Source organism: Phalacrocorax carbo, chromosome 1, assembly GCF_963921805.1.
Source record: "Phalacrocorax carbo chromosome 1, bPhaCar2.1, whole genome shotgun sequence".
Classification (NCBI taxonomy): domain Eukaryota; kingdom Metazoa; phylum Chordata; class Aves; order Suliformes; family Phalacrocoracidae; genus Phalacrocorax; species Phalacrocorax carbo.
In genome coordinates, this window is record NC_087513.1 from 101,819,132 (window position 1) to 101,838,696 (window position 19,565).

Sequence of the window (19,565 nt, forward strand, 5' to 3'; positions counted from 1 at the left end):
TGCTTATCCCAGGGCACTGTGAGCTGCATGCGGGTTTAATCTTTCTTCTTGGACGTCAGCACGTGACATGGGGCTCTGGAGAGTTGGGCCGGGGGGGAGCTGGCATCACAGGCACCAGCTGGCTGCTTTGCCCTGAACTCCTCCAGCTCAGCTGCTCTGCAAGCTGTCAGGTGCGGCTTGCAAGCCCATGCAGTTTTTGGAAGGTGGAAATCTGATGGGAGCTGTACCTTGCCAGCAGGAAACTGCTTCCTCTCCTCCTCCCTGTACCTTGCCAGCAGAAGACAGCTTCCTCTCCTCCTCCCTGCCCTCAGGGGCGAAACGGTCGTTCTTACTGTTCGGAGGAGAGTGAGGTTGCTTGCAATAGAAGTGCAAGACCCTGACGAGTGGTCTGTGTGAGGGAGTCAAAACGCCGGTGGCCCCCCGTTCCCCAAGGCAAGAGGAGCCTGTGTAGCCCTTCTCACCAGCTTGGGTGCGATGTGGCCATCGCCGGGTGTCCCCTGGCACTGAGGCCAGCCTTTAGTGACACCCCCATACCTACCTCCCATTAGGAGGAGTGGACCCCTGCTCAGCGATGGGACAGAGGTGTGCCCCGCCAAGAGGCTGTGCCCATGCCTCCTCCAGCAGGTGTTGGGGCAGGGTGCAGTTCCCCGGGTTTGATGGGAGTGCGGCTGCTTGCCTGCGCCATGGAGTGGAAATTTTAGGCCAGCCAGAAGAGGTTAGCATAACAAAGCGGCAGGTGAGAGGGAGGCATTGAATTTCAATAAACCATCAACTGGGGAATGAAATCTCCTTATAATTCAAGCTCCTAGCTTAGGCGTCCCTCTCTCTTTACCTTGGAGCAAATCTGCTGTAATGCATAGGAAACAGCTCAGCAACTGGAGTCCTGGCTGCCATTGAGGTGGAGGCTGAGGTTTATTAAAGACCTGCAGAGCTCTGTTTAAAAAAAAAATTATCTTCTTGGACTTCAATCATTACAACTCAAATATTTGAATAGGTAGGGGCAAGCGTTTTGCTGAAATTGGATGATCCCTTTCATATTTATGCTTGGTTACGCTTGTTCCACATGTATTTGGATGCTTGGCTGCGGGTGAGAGGGAGGTGAGTGGTGAAAGGGACTTAGTACTGAGGGAGAAAACAGAGCAGGGGGAGATTAGAATGGAGAAGAAAGCAAAGGAAACTACTGAAGGTTAAAAATAATAATAATTAGGCTGGAGAGACTGAGAAGAAGCAAAAAAAAATAAAGTAGGGCCTTTGAAGAAAAAGGGAGTAGACAGTGAAGTCTCTTATTAAAATTTAAATGGATGAGTCTGAAGATAAATGAGGAGCCTGCAAAGAAACAATAAAAATAATTTAAAAAAAAAAGTGGAAGACAGGAAGGAGGGAAATATTTAAAAGGAAGATGAGAATTCTCGCAGGTATATGCTGTTGGACATGTCCACAGAGATGTTCCATAATCTCCTCTAATAATGTGATGGCTACTGGGGGCTTTGTAAAAACAAACAAATCCCAAACCTTGCAATTTTTTTTTCAGTGATGTGAAGTTTCCTGAGCATGTAAAGCTGACGGTGTCCTCCTTTTGCGGGTCTCCCTGGCTGCAGGTTATGATCCAGCCTTTTCTTCCTGGGGGACTATGTGCCAGGAGCTGCTGCTGCCGATAATAAGCGCAGCTTCTCCCAGGGCACTGCTGGTTTTTGCTCCAGGTGCCGGGAGACTGGGGAGGCGGTGGTTCAGTGCTTGCCTGGGGTTGTACAGTCAACAAGGTTGTTTCCTTCACCAGGCAGCGAAGGAAAGTGACTTTCATCTTACTTTGGGAAAACGCTGCCCTTGACCCAGAAGTGTTGGGCTATGGGGGGGCTCTTTGTCGTGGTTTGGTCTCTTTTGCTGTGTCCTGATGGAGGTGGTTGGGGATTTTGGGAAAGAGGGGTCATGGTGCCTTGCTTGCTATGGAGGAGCCAACCTTCCATTGGGCTACTGGGAGGATTTGTAAGATGGTCACCTCTTTTGTCGCTAGTTAGGTCCTTGGCAGAGTGTGGAGTTTCTTGACTTGGTGGGACACGGCTCTGTTAGATCAAAATGTTGGGACTGCTCTGGGGAGGTGTGATACTGCTCACACTGGTGGGTGGCCTGGTCTAACCCATAGGCAGGCAAGTAGAAGGGTATGGATGCTCCAAGCCTGCCTGGACTCTTCAGTGCTGACTGACTCCATGAGTAGCTGTGCACACCAAAATGGGGAAAGACTGAGTTCACTGACCTTGCCTTTCTTCCTCGCCCAGTGGAGGAGTTTCTTTATGGTGTGCTTGACTCACCAGGACAGTCTTGTGGTCATCCACGCTGTGCATGCCTGGGTGGGTGTGCGTGTGGCAGTGCCCCCATGGAGATAACATTTTCAGGAGGGAGCTGGTGCTGCAAACTTTAGTGGAAAGTTGTCTCAAAACCTTTGTGAACGGTGTATTTGTCAATGCCCAGGGCAAGACCACAGCAGTCACCATGAACTCTAGAGGTGGAAAGCCTATGTACAACTCTCTTCCTTAAAGGAAGAAGATTGAATCACAGGGACCTAATTGACCATAGGTTAAGATAAAAAAGGGTAGTAGGGGACTGGTGGAGGTGAAACTCGGCAAACCAGTCAGCACTGCTGGCCATGTTAGGCTGCACATCCATAACCCCAGATCTACTGCTGTGCTCAGGATGAGCCTGGTACATTGGTTGGGGTCATGGCTGCCTCTTCCCCGCTCTCGGCCTGTGCTTCCAGGGTGCAAACGTCCCGTGGGCCACGGGGAAAGGCTCCTGCGTCAGACTTAACTGAAGCCAATGGAAAGCCATGCTCTCAATGTTCTCAGTGTGGTGGTGTGCACCTCAGCAGCTCTGTGGGTAAAGGAAGAGCGTTTGTCGGCCTCCTAGGAATTTAATCTTCACATTTTTCTCATATTGTTTTTGGGCACTCTAGGGGGTTGAATCTGCATTGGTGGCATGAAAGGAATTGGCTTTTCATTTGTAACATATGACGTAGTGAGTCTTGTATTTGGCCTTTGTGTCTTTTTTCCAGAATCTTATTACCCCTTCACTATGGGGACACCCTTAAATTCCTTAGATTATCGAAGTAAACTGCATGCATTAAAGTCTGCTGCAAAACTATATTAAGAAACAAGTATAAGAGGCTGCATTATTTTAACTTGAGTCACTTTGCATAGATTTTTCTGGCATAACCAGTCCTTAATGTCTGAGGATGAGCGAGTACTCAAATAAACTTGCAATGAATTTTAAGGGCAAATAGCTTTCTGTCTCTTTCATGTTAGTGTTTTAGTTTTTTTTTTCAGTGATGGCTAGAAGAATGAACATTTTTCTTAAACAAAGATATTTGGGGTTTTTTTCTTTTTTAAATCACCTCCCTGCTTCTTTATTTTGGGAGGGTAGCGTGCAGTGTTGCTGTATAATTCATTTTGCTATAGAGTGGTGGTATTTGGAAGAATGTGCCTGGAAGGGCTGTTTGGAGCCTCAGGTGTGAGCTGGGAGTCTTCTCCCATCTCTGCCGATGGGCCAGTTTGCAAGTCTTTCCCAAGGAAGTTTTCTCCCAAGTGTGCCTGTTACTAGAAACAAGCCGGGGCTTGGGACCTGTAAGAGTCTGCCTGAAGCGCCCTTCCCTTATTGATTTCTCTGCTCTCCCTTCTGTGCTGTCATGATTCAACTAGTTCTTCAGTCACCCTTGAGTCTGCTAGGGCACAGGAGACCTGAATATTTAATGTGCTCAAGCAAGGGTTTTGGAAAACAAACCAGAATAATTAAGGAAGAAAAAAAAATCTTTTTTGCCATTTTAATGTAACAGAACAAGGAACAGGCTAAAGCTCTTCTTCCTTTCTGAAGGTCGTGTTTACATGAATTTAGCTGTGATCTGAAATAGCCTTTAAAACTGCCCCACTTTGTATGTCTAGGCTACAGGGAACAAACACTGATAGGCAAGGAGTGAGGACATGTGCTACCTGTGCCGTGAAACAAGGCTCCTGAGTCTACCTTCGCTGGGTTTTTTGTTTGAGTGGACGAGTGGACCCCCGTTTTAGACAGGATAGCGTGCTGATACCAGCGCTGAGTTTGGAGAAGATTTATTTTATAAAAGAAAGAACACTAAATGTGAGCAGAGGAACTAGTGAAGCTTGGTTTCCTGTGGGTTTTGCTTCATGGTTGAATTCCTAGGTATCTAATAAAGCGCAATCATTGCATTTTCTTTATTGGGGTATCCCCATGGTTGTCTTCCAGGTGGCTTCTTTGGTGTCTAAGGGTTGACCAAACGTTGCATTGTACCCTGCAGAGAAATACTAATACATGATGGGCATCTCCTCTCTTTCTCCAGAAATTCATGAAACCTGTGAAACTTAATTCTGAGACTGCTAGCCATCTCTCGGTATTTGTTTGAGAGCTTTAGCCACTCTGGAAGCAGTAGCCGCTTGCTAAAGTTAGGTGGGAGACAGGCACACACACTCTCACTGTAATTGCATAGTCTCATTTTGTCAGTGGGGACACACACCATACCCTGCTCTTCTTTCAGCTAAGGCAGAAGGGTGATGCTTCTGCAGAGTGTGCAGCATGAACAGTGAGCCTTATTGCCTAGGTACAGGCTTTGCACAGGGTCTCTGTTTCAGCAAACTCCCAGTCCCCATGGTGGTACTATGAGGGTATCAGCGAGGCTGCTTTTGTGAGGCAGGAGGAAAGCTGTTAAATGGGTTGTGGGTCTGTGCACCTGCCATGAGTTAAATAGTTAATCTGCTCTGACCATTTGCCATTGGTGTGTCACTTGGATCAGATAGCTGTGAGAAGTTTATTTCCCCCACAGATGGTACAGAGCAAGGTTGATGGAAGAATAAGTATCTTATCAGAATCCCAATATGTTCTTTATTTGCTCATCTGCATGAGAGATCTTGGGCTTTTAAACTTTACGGATGCTTGTGAGACGAGCTGTTTTCTTTGTGCAGGAGAAGGTGAAACAGGCCCTGAGCAGATTCAGCCTGAGGCACAGATGAGGCAGAGCTGGTGGCACTTCTGGATGTGAAACATAGGTAGTTGAAGCTTCACAGGAAACTCTTTCCTGTTGTCTCTCCTTGAAGCCCAAGTATCTGTAGGAAGAGGTTAGCCTGAGGATGCCTACCAGCCAGAGGCTGATACAAAAGATAGACATGCAAGAAGATCCTGTCCAAAATTACTGCTGCGGTGAGAAGCCCACCCTGTAGCCTCCTGCTTTTGCAGTCTGGAAGTGTTACCTTTGGGTCTTGCTCCCTTATTTTTATTTCACAGTTGTCCAGGACGTACAGAGATTGCCTGTTCTTGTTAACTGCTCAGAAGAGCTTCCCTCTCCCTCCTTCTGTCAAGAGTCTCTTCATGCTGATGTGAGTTGGCGATATTTCCATTACGCTGTGCTTTCCTCAGTCTGCTGAGCAGACAGCAACCAGCAGAATATCTGCCGCTGTTCCTGGGCATGCCTCTCTTGGTGTCTCAGCCAGTCAGACTCCGGAGCCTACCTCTGTGAGGGCATTCTCGAGAAGAAGCAGCACAAGTCAAATGCTTCAGGCTGGTCACTTTGCCATTTACCTACAGGGTCGCGAATAGCAGCTGGGAAGCTGGCAGCTTGCAGAGCCTTTTGCATTCAGATGCAATGGTGAAACTGGGAAAACTGGAGCTGTCTGGAGACCTGGGGACAGCAGTGTGTCAGCTGTGCTTGGCTCTCACTCAGAGGCTTCACTGGTAGAAGGCTGGAAGTGCTATAAATAAAGTCCTGGATTTGCTGGAGTCGGTGATATTGATCCTGCACTGGAGACATCATGGAAACTTCCTATTTACTAGTTTATTTCATGACTTATTTTCTTCACTGTTTTGAGTGGGTTTTTTAATGCACTACTTGATACAGTGTGTGCCTTTGGGTTAATGATAGGTGCACCAAAAGCATCTTCTCCTTATTTTAATGTGAAATTTATTTCCTGAATGCTTATTTTTAAATGCCCACTGGCTCCTGCAAAGGATTTGGGGTAGTCTGGAAAACTTGGAGCACTGTGCCCTAGAAGACCTAGCTGTATTTTGCAAGACTCAGACCTTTCCATTCTGACTAACCATCAGTGGTGTGTATCTGTGCTGCTGGCTCTGAGCGAGCCATCTTCCAACAAGGCTGCTTGCCTCATGGGGGTCACTTGGCGAGCAGGACAAGCAACCGACGGCTGTAAAGCTGCAGAAAGTGTCCATCGCTTTCTGAAATGATGCTGCCATTCAGCATTTAGTGTGTCATGGAAGACCGCCTGGTGGGTTTTCTGTGGGTAGCTCTGCTGTCAGTTCATTGAGGTTGCTTGAAGGAGGACTTAATGCTGGGGAAGAGCAAAGCTTCCCCTGGATAGTCATCGCACCCCCTCCATATAAGAAGGGTCAGAGGGCCATTCCAAAAACATTTGGAACTCAATTTGTGTAGCAGGAACTAAACTATTGAGTGAATCCTTTCTGCCTGTCTGTCTGGTTTAGGAGCTGCTGCCTTAGAGTTGGTGAACAAAAGGGTTTCTTCACACTCCTTGTCAAGGCAGTGCAGAACTTCATGACAGAGAGCCGTCATTATTTCCATCAACTGATCCTTGTTCACAGCTCTTCCCGCTGCCTTGACATGCCCTGTCATCTTCCTCATCTCCTTCAAATAGAGCATGGTTTGTAGGGAAAAGTGATGTCCCCTTCTGTAGCTGTGTGTGTGGATGCTGCTGAAGCACAAAAAGTGCCCTTTTGCAGGGCGAGCAACTTGATGATGGCCATCTGTCATTGGGTGATAACCAGAGAGATTCACAGAAGTCTGAGAGAGGTAGAATGGGAGAAGGGGGAGAAAGGAAGGGCACTGTGTGCTTTGAAATGCCCAGATCGATGAATATAAAAATAAATACATTTATTAAAACATTTCAATATAAAGATGCCAAGTGCTCTCATGTAGAAAGTCAGCTGGTTGTGCATGCCAGACTAGCTTTTCCAGACTTTTTTGCAGATTCAAAAGCCCTTCCAAGTACAACATTTCAGCTCCTCTTTTCTTATCCTCTGTCCCTGAAATGACCGCCACCTGAACTAGAAGAAGCTTGAAGCTTCTTGAGAGATGACCATAGGCATGTGCATAAGAGGCAAAATTGCAGAAAGTACGGTAGAAAAAAAACTTATCAGGAAAATAGATTTGCAGAAGTTAATGTTACCTGGTTTTATCTATGATACCTTGATCAGGTGGCAAAAGTCTGTCAACTGTTTGGCTGAATTTGCATTACTTGTCTTAATTCTGCTTTCGACAGTCTCTAGTGCAGGAGGAGAGCAGGTGGTCCTCGTGGTTGGAGAACTTGGATTTGGTCCTGCAAGAGCCAGACTATGTCTTTCATTCATCACAGGAGTGCCAGCTTTAGAATAACGGTTCTGAGCTGCCAAAACCTTGTTGGAGGAAAGTAGCTTGGAAATATCCAAAAGAACCAACATCCTTTATTCCAGCTCCCAGAAATATCTCCAGTTCACGCTGACTTTGTGGCTCAGTAGATGGTTGTTGTCTGGTGAAGATGTATGTTTGTATAATATGTTACAAACAATGTCTGCGCTTTAAACAGGACTGTTAGAGAAAGAAAAGATTTCCATTGTCTAAGTGTGTATGGGGGATTTTTTTGTTCTTAGATTTCAAAACTTTTTCTCACCTACTCATGTGAAGAAGATGCGATTCTGCTCTCTCCTTCCCTGTCTGTGCGTCAGGATGCCAGCATTTTCACTTTGTCTTCCCATGGGAACTTAGACCCAGACCTGGGCTGAAGAGAAATTTGAGTTGTAATAGAGAAAAAAAACCCTAATTCTGTGCTTGCTTCAGCACTTTGCTTGTGAGGGCTGAAATGCTCGCTCCATTCTTGTGTGTTCAGCAGGAAGGTGGGTTTTGGAAGGGATGGAGCCAGGTTCCCCATTTGGAAGCCCCTATAGAGTTTTTACTTAAAAAATGCTGCTCACGAAAATTGTCTCCCAAGCGTGTCTTGTTCTGTGTGATCTTGCCCCAGAAGCAAAAGCAAACCCCTGCTGCTGAGCTTAAGGAGTGACTGGCCAGAAGGGGTTGTTGGAAGCTCTGGCCCTGGGTTTTGCAGCTCTCGGGGTAGGTCAGATCCCAGAAGGCAGATGGGAGAAAGGCACTTGCAAGGTTTCAAAACCTTCATTATTGCATAAGTAAAAGAAAAACAGCTCTCATGGGTGTGCCTTGACCTCCTGTGTGATCTCTGCCGAGCTCTTGAAGCAGGGGCACTAGTCTCGGAAAGCAGCTCCGCACTCTTACCCACAATGTTGCTCCTGCTCTTGCTTGTGTATTTGAAGTAAAGGAGAATCCTCCTTGAAAATTGATTTTTTAGAAGGGCGACTCACCTGACTGTAAAGCACCGCAAACATTACAGGCCAGGGGGAATACGGCCTGAGATGTGTTTTGATTGTTTTGAAACGATACTACATGCCTCTCTCCCTGTTCAGCTGTTTGTATTGCCTGCCTGCCTAAGTGCGTTAGGTTGAATGAAATAAGGGTTTTAAAAAACTGCAGAAAAGAGGATTTGCTAAGCTTCCCATTTCTATAATTTTTTAACTTCAGCTTCAGAGGTGTAAAACATCAAGACAGTACTGCACGCACAGTTTCAGAGGAGCCCAGGCTGCGTCAGCTCCTTCACTCCATGTTTGCTGGGTGGTTTGTTTTTTTTTTTTCCCTTGCTTTCCCTGGATGGCCTGCAGGCTCTGGGTGGCTGTGGCTTAGCAGGTTGCCCTGTGCCAGCTTAAGCCACAGCAAATTCCCACATCCCTGCTCTTAGCTCACAAGTGCTGTTAAGTAAAATGCAACAGCTTAACCCTTGGCGGAAGAGGTGCATACTGATGTGCTCTGCCCTCATGTTTGCAGTGGCTTAGGCTTGCCTTAAGCTGTGGCAGCTCGCTGGTGGTGCTCGGGATCAGCGGGAGAGCTAAAGCCTCACAAAGGTGAGATTGTAGAAGAGGGAGGGAGATGGAGAAGGAGGGATTTGTGAGCTGACTCACCTTAGCTTGCTGCAGGAGGCTATTGCCTCCGCAGATAAGCGCTTGGTGTGATACGTGGTGGTCTGCAGCCCACTGCTGCCCTTCCCAGATGTCTCCCCTGAGCTCTGTTTTGGAGGGGGTCCGTGGGGTGCTCAGCGGTGCTGTGCTGGGCTGGCAGCCTGGCCAGGTAACACTGAGCAATGCAGCTGAGACGTGGGGAGGTCCCACAGCTGGGGGCACACCAGGCAGAGGCCCAGGAGCGAGCGTCACCCTCGGCAGACTTGCAGGAGCAGGGCCATGCCGCCATGTGCCTGAATCTTGTCTGGGTCTGCCTGGGGTGCCGGCCTGCTGAAGGGAGCGTGCTGCCACCACAGAGCCCAAATACAGAGCGCACTGAGGAACCGTGTCTTGTCAGGTGTTGAGTAGCAGCAGAGCAGGGACGTCACGCTGTCACAAAGTGCGAGTTTCCCCATTGCAGGGAAGGGAAAACACCTGTCCCTTTGCCTAAGTGATTCTATGATTCTGTGTCATCTCCGCCACCACCATGTGCCTTTCCTTGCTTGCAGGCTGGTTTGCACACTTCTCCTTGCAGAGGGAGTCTGCCTCACAGATCAGGATTGCAAAAAACACGTGCACGTGTGAGGGAGTGAAGGTTTTCTTCCCTGCCGCAGCTGGGAGATGGAGGCAGACATGAGGCCTGTGCTCTCTGCCCCTGCCACGCACCCGGCTCGCCGTGCTCTTTGGGCGCCCCTGCATCCCCAGTGTCTCTGCCCCTCGGGCCGCCTGTCATCGGGGTTTGCTCCACCGATGCTCCGGCTAATTTTTGCTTAATGAACAAATGATGACTCTCACTGCTGGGTGCCGCTTTGTCCTTTTACCACCCCTTCCTGGTTTCTTCTCTATTTTTTTTCTTTTAATGAGGTCACTTGTACTTCTCCACCTAAATTAGCTGTCCTAATAACCAGATGTTCCTTGGGGTGCTTTGGGATGGGGTGGGTGGAGAGAAGAGAAGGAGCTTGTTAGCAGGAGCCTGCCTTCCCCTGCTGCCTGAAGCGGCTTTAGCTGAGGGCAGAGGGGCGATGGGGCACAACGGAATAGGGCCAGCGTGGGTGAATGTGCTCCTGGCAATCACCATGCTGCATCCGAATCAGTGGAGGGAAGGGGACCAGCAATTTTGGAGTATCTGCCACTCACTGGAAGGAGGAGGCTTGCAGAACTGCTCTGAACAGCACTGTCCTGCCTGGGCTAGAGCCCAGAGTAAAGCCCAGACGGAAAGGAGAGGGCGGGTGTCCTTTTCTCCCAGAGCTGAGGCGTTCACAAGCAGCTGGGAAAGCTGTAGCTCCCCAGGGTCCATCAAGGACAAGCTGGAGCTGGGGCTGAGCATGTCTGTTCCCCTGTCACGCCTTCCCTGGGTGTGCAGGGAAGGGGTTGTTGGTGGGGCCACAGGGCACCCTCTGCCAACTCCTGTGGGTTCATGTGGGGCTTGGGAAGCTGTGGGAGAGCATCGCTGCCCTGTGTGCCCAGGGTGGGTGCACTGGCTCGCAACCGCACCATCTGGCTAGGGATCCTATGCGGCTCGGGTGAGCAGCTTTGGCCAGGAAGCTCTTCTGGCAAGGTGTGTCGTAGAGCGGGAGCAGGTTGTGCAACGGGATCTTCTGCCACTGCCTGGGAGGGAGCATAGTGACAGCCTCGAATGGGTGTGTGGGGCAGGCTGGGTACACAACTAACAGAGCCCACAGCAAGCGAGGAGAAGTTCAGTCCATTGAGTCAGAAAGGGACTAACCTAATTTCCAATTCTTGCGTCTTTTGTTTGATTCTCTTTTCCCCTTTATCCTATGTTAGTTACTTCTTTTTTCTTCTGCGCCCTTTTTTACTGGCTGTTTGAACTCACCCAGTTGCTTTGGGAGATGCATTTCTATTGGCATAATCGTTCCAGCCAGTCGTTAATGTACCAACAACGATACTATTGTAATCGGGGATTTATTACTGCTCCTGTGAAACAACTGCTGTGCCATCTTACTTAACTCTTTGGCTCCCCTCTTGCCTTCTGCCAGCAGCTGAATCAGCAACAAACTGCTCTTTTGAAAAACTGTGTATGTCCTAACTAGGTGTTATTTTATTTTCCCAGTCTTACTGCAGAATGTTGTGGTAATAAAATTGCAGGTGACTGCAGTGCTTCACCCTGTATCTCTTGATTGTGCAGCAACTGAAAGTTACTTCATTCTCATTTAAAACAAGGCTTAAACATTTGCACAAGGATTAAAATTATATTCTGACTACTTTTCTTTAGACCACAGTGCAAGTTCTGCTCACCCCTTCAGGATCTTGAAGTGAATTCATTGACTAATTCAGGAAAATGTATAATTTCTTTTTTAATTTAGTTACACAATTAGTAGTCTTTCAGCTGCCTTTCATTTAAACCTGTCTTTAATCATCCTTATTTCTCAGTGCACATTGGGCTTTATGGAAGGAAGGTAATCCCCAAACAAGTAAATTACTAACAAATAACCCCCCAGATTATTAACACTTGCTTTACATTTTCCCCATGGTACCAGGAGCCTGTTGCTATGTATTGGTAGGCAAGGAAGAGAAGAGGGAAAGTTTTGCACGGAGACCCCAAATCCTCAGTCCCAGTGAAAGCACATTTTGGGGTGGTAGGTTTGCCTTCTCAAATTCTGCTCCTGGGTAGGACCTCGGGCAGTGAGGGAAACTTATAAGCAGCAACAACAGGAGCAAAGCTTTCCTCTCCCTGCCCCAGGCCAGCTGCGAGTTTTTAGTTGGGACTTAAAAATAAGGCAAGCAAAGGACACTACCAGCAGCATGATCTGCTCAGTTTTGTCCACTTGCAAAGGTGACATTTGCGGATCTTTGTGAGTTTTGCAGCATAACATAGCGTGTTTTTCTTCCGTGCTGAAGCATTATGTGAGCTTTTGATTGATGAGGAAGAGCAGTGTCTGGTGTGCTGCAGCAGGTATGGATCGGCATGTACAGCTAATTGCCAGGCATGAGGGCTTGAGAGGATTACATTGCTAATCTAGATATCTTTCTTGCCTTATTACCACCCCTTCCTCCTGCCACACGCACGCGCACATATTGTGGTTTAACCCCAGCCGGCAACTAAGTGGCACCCAGCCGCTTGCTTGCTCCCCCCTCAGTGGGATGGGGGAGAGAATCAGAAGAGTAAAAGTGAGAAAACTCATGGGCTGAGATAAAGACAGGTTAACAGCGAAAGCAACATCCACAAGCAGAGCAAAACAAGGAATTAATTCCATACTTCCCTTGGGCAGGCAGGTGTTCAGCCATCTCCAGGAAAGCAGGGCTCCATCCCATGTTAACAGTTATTTGGGAAGACAAACGCCATCACTCTCAACATCTCCACTTCCTTCTTTTTTCCCCCAGCTTTATATGCTGAGCATGGTGTTGTATGGTGTGGGATATCCCTTTGGTCAGTTGGGGTCAGCTGTCCCGGCTGTGCCCCCTCCCAGCTTCTTGTGCAGCCCCAGCCTGCTCACTGGTGGGGTGGGGTGGGGTGAGAGGCAGAAAAGGCCTTGGCTCTGTGTAAGCCCTGCTCAGCAGTAACTAAAACATCCCTGGGTTATCAACACTGTTTCCAGCATGAATCCAAAATATAGCCCCATACTAACTACTGTGAAGAAAACTAAGTCTACCCCAGCCAAAACCAGCACAACAAATATTGGGATCCTGTAAGGAATGGAAATTAATAGTGGTGTGGGGAAGGGATATAAGGAGCGTGGCTCACTGAGAGCTCTTCCAGCCGTTTCTGTAGCATCAGGATGGCTTCAGTGGCAGACCCTCCTTCCCTGGGTGGCATGGGTGGCCGTAGGAGGTTAGTAGATTGCAGAGGGTAATAATGAAAAGCTGTGCCCCTGTAGTGCCATTCACGGTGCAGTTCAGCGTCTGCCAGTGCTCTCTCCTCTGGACTGGTGGCATTGCAGTTCCTCTTCAGCAGCTTGTTTCTGTCTTGCATGCAGAACCAGAGGGGCTGGGGAAGGAGGTTTGTCATGCTGAGCTGGGATCCCTGCGGGGCAACAAGATGTCACGGGGCAGATGGAAACATAACTGTTGCACTAATTCCCTGCAAAATTCAGAGTGGTATTTCTCAGCCAGAAGCAGCTCCCTAGGAGCAGGGAGTACATGTATTTGTTCTTCCTAAATAGTTCACACCTGACTCTTGGCAAGCTTAGCTCTGTCCAGGTAGTATGAAGTGGGCAGCTGGGCACATAGGGTAGCACCAAAGGGTGCCTGTAAAGTGTTTCAGTGGGTAAAAGCTATAACAAAGTCCAAGGGAAGAAGAGGCTGGTGGGTTTTACTTGCTCTACAGTGGCCCTGAGATGGTCCCCCTGTGTTGGGTAGCCTGTGTAAGTTGTTTTACTCCTGAAGAGACTACAATGTCAGGCTACCATGGTGCTAAGTAATCTTCACACCATTGTTTTACCAGCTCGAGCTAGGGAGTCTCTGGCTCCCTGCCTGATGTTCCTCCTGCATTACTTAACAAGGAAAAGGCATCTCAGGCAGGTTTGCTGCTTTGCCTGGGAGTAGATGAAATGTTAGTAGCTCTCTGGTTTGTGTCTGGCTCATAAAAGGTTCAATAGCATACCCCTTGTGGGTGGTAGGGGTTTTGGATACCCAAGGAAGAACCAGAGCCAGCCCCGGGAAAAGGGAGATGCCTGCATTCTCTTTGTCCGCCTGAGGCAGAGTTCAGCATGGCACCGGGAGCTGCTGGAAACAGAGCTGTTCCTGGGGCTTGGCGGAGAGAACGTTGGAGAATTTGAGATGTGTGCGGAGGCCAGACCTGGGAACTCCAGTCTCTGCTCCCTGCTTCTTTAATGGGACACTGTAAGCCAGTTCCTTATCCTAAAAGGCCATAATTTCCGATCTGTAAATCCTTTACGTAGCTCACCAACTCCTTGTCGCTTGAGGTGTGTGCATTTGAAGTGGGCTTGACTGGAGCTGTGTGTGCAGTCTTCCTGAGGAGGGATGCCCATGGGCACCACCCTGGGGGAGAAGGGAGCATCTCCAGGCTCCACTCTTTTTCCTCCTCCTCCTTGTCCCGGCAGCAGTGCCCTGGGCCTCTGCCTAGCTGAGTCCCTGACACCCTCTAGTGGCAATATTCACATTTAATATTTCAGGACCTGTCAAAACTTGGGAGTGCTTTTGAGCACCCTCTGCTTAGCAGCCCACCCACTGCTGAGTACCTATTCCAGGGTCCTCTGCAGTAACCTGCAGCTTGGGCACTAACAGGAGACGCTGTATTTCTGCCCTTTTTTTCAGCACTCTCAGCGCAAGCTCAGTGCTGTCAGCTGTGGCCACACTTGGCAGACTGGCTCAGGGATGGCAGTAGCACAACAGGTTTGCTACTATCAAGTGCTTTTCAGCCGTTCTCCTCCTTGTGCAGCCACTCACAGGCAAACCTTGATGCTGGAGAGAGGGAGCTCTGCATGACCTCCAGCGGGTCATGACAGCTGGCAGGGGTGGACTTGTGTTGGGGCATACGGAGGAGGCAAGATTAGATGCTGGGGGAAATGCAAGGCAGGGTGCCAGGATGGCACGTTGAAAAGAGGGCAGAAACAGGCAGGAGCTGGGTGAGAGTGAGCGGGCAAGAGGACATGTCCTGCAGCATCCATCTCAGCTCTGATTTAGCTGTGGCCCTGCTCCCCTTCACACAGCGGTGACTCTCATCTAAGCTTACCCATGCTTTTGAGTGGAGTTCGGCTTGCAGAGTGTCCCCAGAAGCCCTGGTGCTTCCCACGGCAGGTGGGTGTGGGATGAGTGCAGACAGCTCAGCAGCATGATGGCTGGTAGTGGAGCCAGGGCTCCGGTGAACACCGTGCAAAGAGTTACTCATGTCCTAATCTGCAAACTGGTGTCCTTAAGCCTGAGCAGGATAACTGCCTTGGGGGGAACTTCTCTTCTGGTAACACACCTCCCTGCACATGCCATCATGCCCTGGAGAGCACCTTCACAGCGTTCCCTACTTGCTTTTTTCTCCATGACTTCCAGGCCCGATCTGCTCGAGCCTGATGGGCTAAGCCATGCTTGTAGCCCTCTGGTCAGCACAGGTCAGTGGGGTCTGCGCCTTGGGGTGGTGTGTGAGCCCCAGCAGACCTGCGGCCCCATTGCGGGAGTCCCCAGTGCTCCACAGCACTCAGAACGAAATGCTCATCAGGCTTCTGAAATGAGCTGTGACCTGCTACCACCTTTGGCTGCCTCTTGAGAATGGTGTTTTCCCCTTACTTCTACTTGCCTCCCCCCTCCCCAAACCTGGTACCCGAGGGGCATCTTGCAGTGTAACTAAAACAGTTGTTTGTGCATCGCTGACCAAGTGCGAGAGCGGTGGTGCGAATCACAGAGCCTTCCTGCTGGCCTGGCCAGCTCAGGGCTCTTGCTTGTCCCTCCCAATGTCTGATCCTTTGGAAACTGAGCTTTCATTTAGCAAGCAGGTCTCTAGTCCTCCTGGTTAGGAAGCTGATTCCAGCTGAATCTATGTCCATGCCAGGCTGATTTAAGAGAATGGCCTAAAGGCTGCCTGCAACCCAAAAGGTCTTACTGATTCCTCTAACCAGGTGGATCTTGGTTGGCTTTTTTAACAAAAAGCACAGGAGGAATGCAGCGTAGCGTGTCAGGTGTTACCACAGTTAAATGACAGCCTTTAACAGCACGCCGCTGCCTCCTGATTTTTCTCCAGGAATGCATTTTGCAATAGCTTGCCCACATGGTATAAAAGATGCTAACCCTCCAGCCAGGTTATGACCTGGAAATACGAAGTCACGGTTCGAGCTGGTGAAATGGTGCCTGTGCCAGCATGTAACCTGCTCCGGGAATGCCATGCCAAGTGCTTGCTTGAGGCCCAGCCTTCAGACAGGCTTCCCGGTGTTACCCCCGGGGAGCGGGCAGCTCCACATCTGGCAAGCCATGTGCCTGTCCCCTACTCAGGCATTACCTGGCTTGTCCCGCAGAGCCAGGAAGGCTCCTAGAGCAATCAGCTCTCTGCTCTCTGTCTTGTGCTTAGCCAGAGAGCGACCGTGCTGCTGACCAGAGCTAGGGGGGCACACAGGCAACCAGTGGGGTGTGCAGGGCTCTCAAATTGGCAGAAGGAGGATGGGTACACTTTCTTCACAGATACCCACTTTCCTCCCATAAGCTGTTGTGTGGAGGCTGGTGTAGCAGAGAGCTCTGCCTTCAAAACAGCTCAGCAGGAAAGTAACTCCAGCAAGATGATGATCAGGTTTAATTTATGTAAATAACGTAAGAAAAGTTATAAGAGCGCGTGGCTCTGGAAATTATTCAGAATGGTTTGAAATGAGCGATAAAAGTCTTACCGTGCAGACAGCATGAACCAGCAAGGTTAGTTGCTGGTGTCACCACTGGTTTGGGAGTTGGAGGGAAGGGGGAAAGGTGAAGCAAGGCAGGATCCAGCTGTGGTCTGCCAGAGGCTATTGCCAGTGAGCAGGGGACAGGAGTCCCAGCGAGGAAGATGAGGGGAAGAGAGGGAGGTGGAGATGTGGCTACAGGGACAGAGGCAATGGCTTTACCAGGTACTTTCCCTGTCAGGGGCAGTAAATTCCCTGGGTAGTGAACGTTTGGTAAAAGCAAATGCTCCCATCCGGGCTGGATGTGGGAAAATTTCCTTCTCGTTTACTCCATCTCATGGCTTTTTTTCTTTCCCCTCTTCTGCGTTTGAGTTTTCTGCCATAAATAATTCTAGCAGTTGTCTTCACTGCAGCTCATTGCTTTCTGTAGCTGTGCCTGAATGAAACAGATGCAGCTTTAGGCAGCTCAGCTAATTTTGTCAAACCTTCCAGTGCTGTCAACGAAACTGAACTGCGATATGTTAATTATATTCCACTGGTACGCAGCGAAACCATGGGCATTAACAGGCTTGCTAACACTGCCTTGTCTGCAGAGCTGGAGAGAAGGTTTGCATTCTTCTTTCCACGTGATGTTTCTTGAGACAACAAAGTCTAGAAAGGCTTCTTTTGAAAAAAATCTATCTTCTGGTGGTAGAACCTCTTGCTAAAATTAAGATGCTTGCTAAAATCAAGCAAGGTTGAAGGGGGCTGCGGGGTTTGGTTTTTTTTCATCCTGATTTTAGCGGCTGTACTTCCTTTCCTCCAGTTAATCAACTGGAAAAGTAGCCAGCAGTTTTATTACCAAGCGCCTTGACGTGGCTGTGTCCCAGGAGCGGGCGCTGGGCGTGCTGCAATTGCATTGCTGCCCTCAGAGGAGCCACTTCCCTCCAAATGCAGAAACCCCTTTGTTTGGCCTGAGGGGGTCATTAAAACATGAAACGATATAAACAAAGGAGAAGAGAATTGGATTTCCTGACTTTTTTATGAGGGAAGATTAAAGGAACTAAATATGTTTAGCTTGGCCCCACTGGTGACGGAGGGGCAAAGACCGTGGTGCTGGGCTAAGGAGTGGCTGAAGGATGTGGGCAGGAGGGGGGTCACGAAGCATTCTGGGGGACACATGATGGAGGGGAGGTCCCCTGTGATGAAATGCCTCGACGGGAAGTGGATATATTAAGCTGTGCTGCTCTGCTGTGTGATGGAAAACCCTGTGCCATTGAGCAGGAATTTAAGCACAGTGCTGGAGTGTGTGCTGCAGGTTGTGGTCTTTCCCAACCAAAGGTTTTGGGGATGATTCTCCCCTTTTTAGGGGCTAGATGTGAGCTAACAGGGCTTTGCTAATACTTAGCAACGAATTATAATTGTAAAAAGAAACTTCTCCCCCAGCTCTTCTTTGACGCGTCTGGGCTTTAGACTCAGCGTTTTGGCATTGCTAACTCTTGGGCTGTGTTTCTCCATCCTGCTTTGCTGCAGTGATCCCTGACTCGTTGCGAGTGACGGCAGTCCCGCAGACACTCAACAAAGTGGAGCGCGACTCCCTGGAGCTGAAGTGCGAGGTGTCCAAGAGCACAGCCCAGCACAGCCACGTCTCCATCGCCTGGTACCGGCAGCGAGGCAGTGAGGCACCTGTGGAGGTCATCTCCCTCAGCCGAGACTTCGTCCTGCGGGCTGGCAGTGCCTATGCTCAGCGGCAAGCCACAGGGGATGTTCGTTTGGACAAAGTTGGGGAGACCACCTCAAAGCTCACCATCTACAACCTCCACCCATCAGATCAGGGCGAGTTTTACTGTGAGGCGGCAGAGTGGATCCAGGACCCAGACAAGTCTTGGTACGCCATGACCCGCAAGCGTTCCCAAGGTGCCATCATCAACGTGCAAGCCACCGGTCAGTGTCTCCTCTGCCTTTTCTTCCTTGGCTGGGTGGTGGGAGGAGGTGGAAAACAGGGCTGCACCTTGTTAAGTGGCTGGAGCTTGGCTTCCTCCTTCGCTGTGTGCCCCACTTGGGAGGCTGCTGGCAGGGTGAAGGAGAGCAAAGGAGGGCCCCAAGCGCTGCCGGTGGGCAGGGCAGGTGTCAGCAAAGACCAACCAGGGGACACTGGGTCAGCAAGGGAGCTTGGGTGGCATGGCTCCCAACGTGGCTAGCGAGCTGGGGCTGACAATGAGCTGAAACATACATCTTAAGCACTTGGTGCTAGCACAGGCAATGAAAATATTGGTAAGTGAGGAGATAGAGTGACACAGCAGAAAATAAAATGAAAACTTTCAGTGTGCACTTCTGTATTGCGCAAGGTCCATTTGCAACTCAAAATTCTTCTCACAGCCCACAGCACGGGTTCCTGCTAAAGATCTAAAGACCCAGCTGAGCTCTTTCTTCCTCTCTCATACCCACAAAGGCCCTGCCTCTCCACCCCAGCTGAGCAGGGTGCAAGTAGGACTAGGCTCCAGCTTGCATCCCGCAGTGCCACTGGGTGCCGGTGTTGCAGCAGAGCTGCTCCCAGGAGTAACAGCTGGGGAAGAGCCTTATGGCTGGGGGGAGGCGTTGCAGCTCTTGCATGCTGGGCAGCAAGCTGCCTCCCCTGCAGTACAGCCCATCAGGGCTCTCACAGCAAAAGCAAGCCCCGTGCCCCTCCACCTGCGGATGCACGTGTCTGAGGCGTGTTGAATACACAGAGAGTGGCAAGTTGTACATACCTCGCATGAGGTGTGCTGGCTGTCCCGGTGGGCTTTGCCACGCTGATGTGAGTTGGTCTGTCTCTCCCCAGATAAGGAGTTCAGTGTCCGGCTGGAGACAGAGAAACGGACGTACATTGTGGGTGAGCCGGTGGAGTTTCGGTGCATCCTGGAGGCACAGAATGTCCCTGACCGCTACTTCTCCATCTCCTGGGCCTTCAACAGCTCCCTTATTGCCAGCCTGGGGCCCAACGCCGTGCCAGTGCTCAACAACGAGTTTGCCCAGCGCGAGGCCCTGGGCCAGCTCAAGGTAGCCAAAGAAAGTGACAATGTTTTTGTGCTCAAGATCTACCGCCTCCGCCTTGAGGACAGTGGCAAGTACAACTGCCGGGTGACTGAGCGGGAGAAGACCGTGATGGGGGACTTCATCGACAAGGAGAGCAAGCGGCCGAAGAACATCCCCATCACTGTCCTGCCGCTCAGTAAGTAGAGACTTGCCCATCACCTCCTGGGGCCATTG

At 49.8% G+C, this 19,565-nt stretch overlaps 1 protein-coding gene across 3 annotated transcripts in view; it reads left to right on the forward strand.

Moving 5' to 3' along the window:
- The window catches only part of IGSF3 (immunoglobulin superfamily member 3), a 101,183-nt gene that overhangs the window by 45,414 nt on the left and 36,204 nt on the right, over positions 1 to 19,565 (forward strand). For all 3 annotated transcript variants that reach the window (XM_064469250.1, XM_064469269.1, XM_064469260.1), the window contains exons 3-4: positions 17,850 to 18,260; positions 19,138 to 19,527. In XM_064469250.1, the coding sequence (XP_064325320.1) occupies positions 17,850 to 18,260; positions 19,138 to 19,527 (801 nt within the window). The remainder of the gene's footprint in view (positions 1 to 17,849; positions 18,261 to 19,137; positions 19,528 to 19,565) is intronic.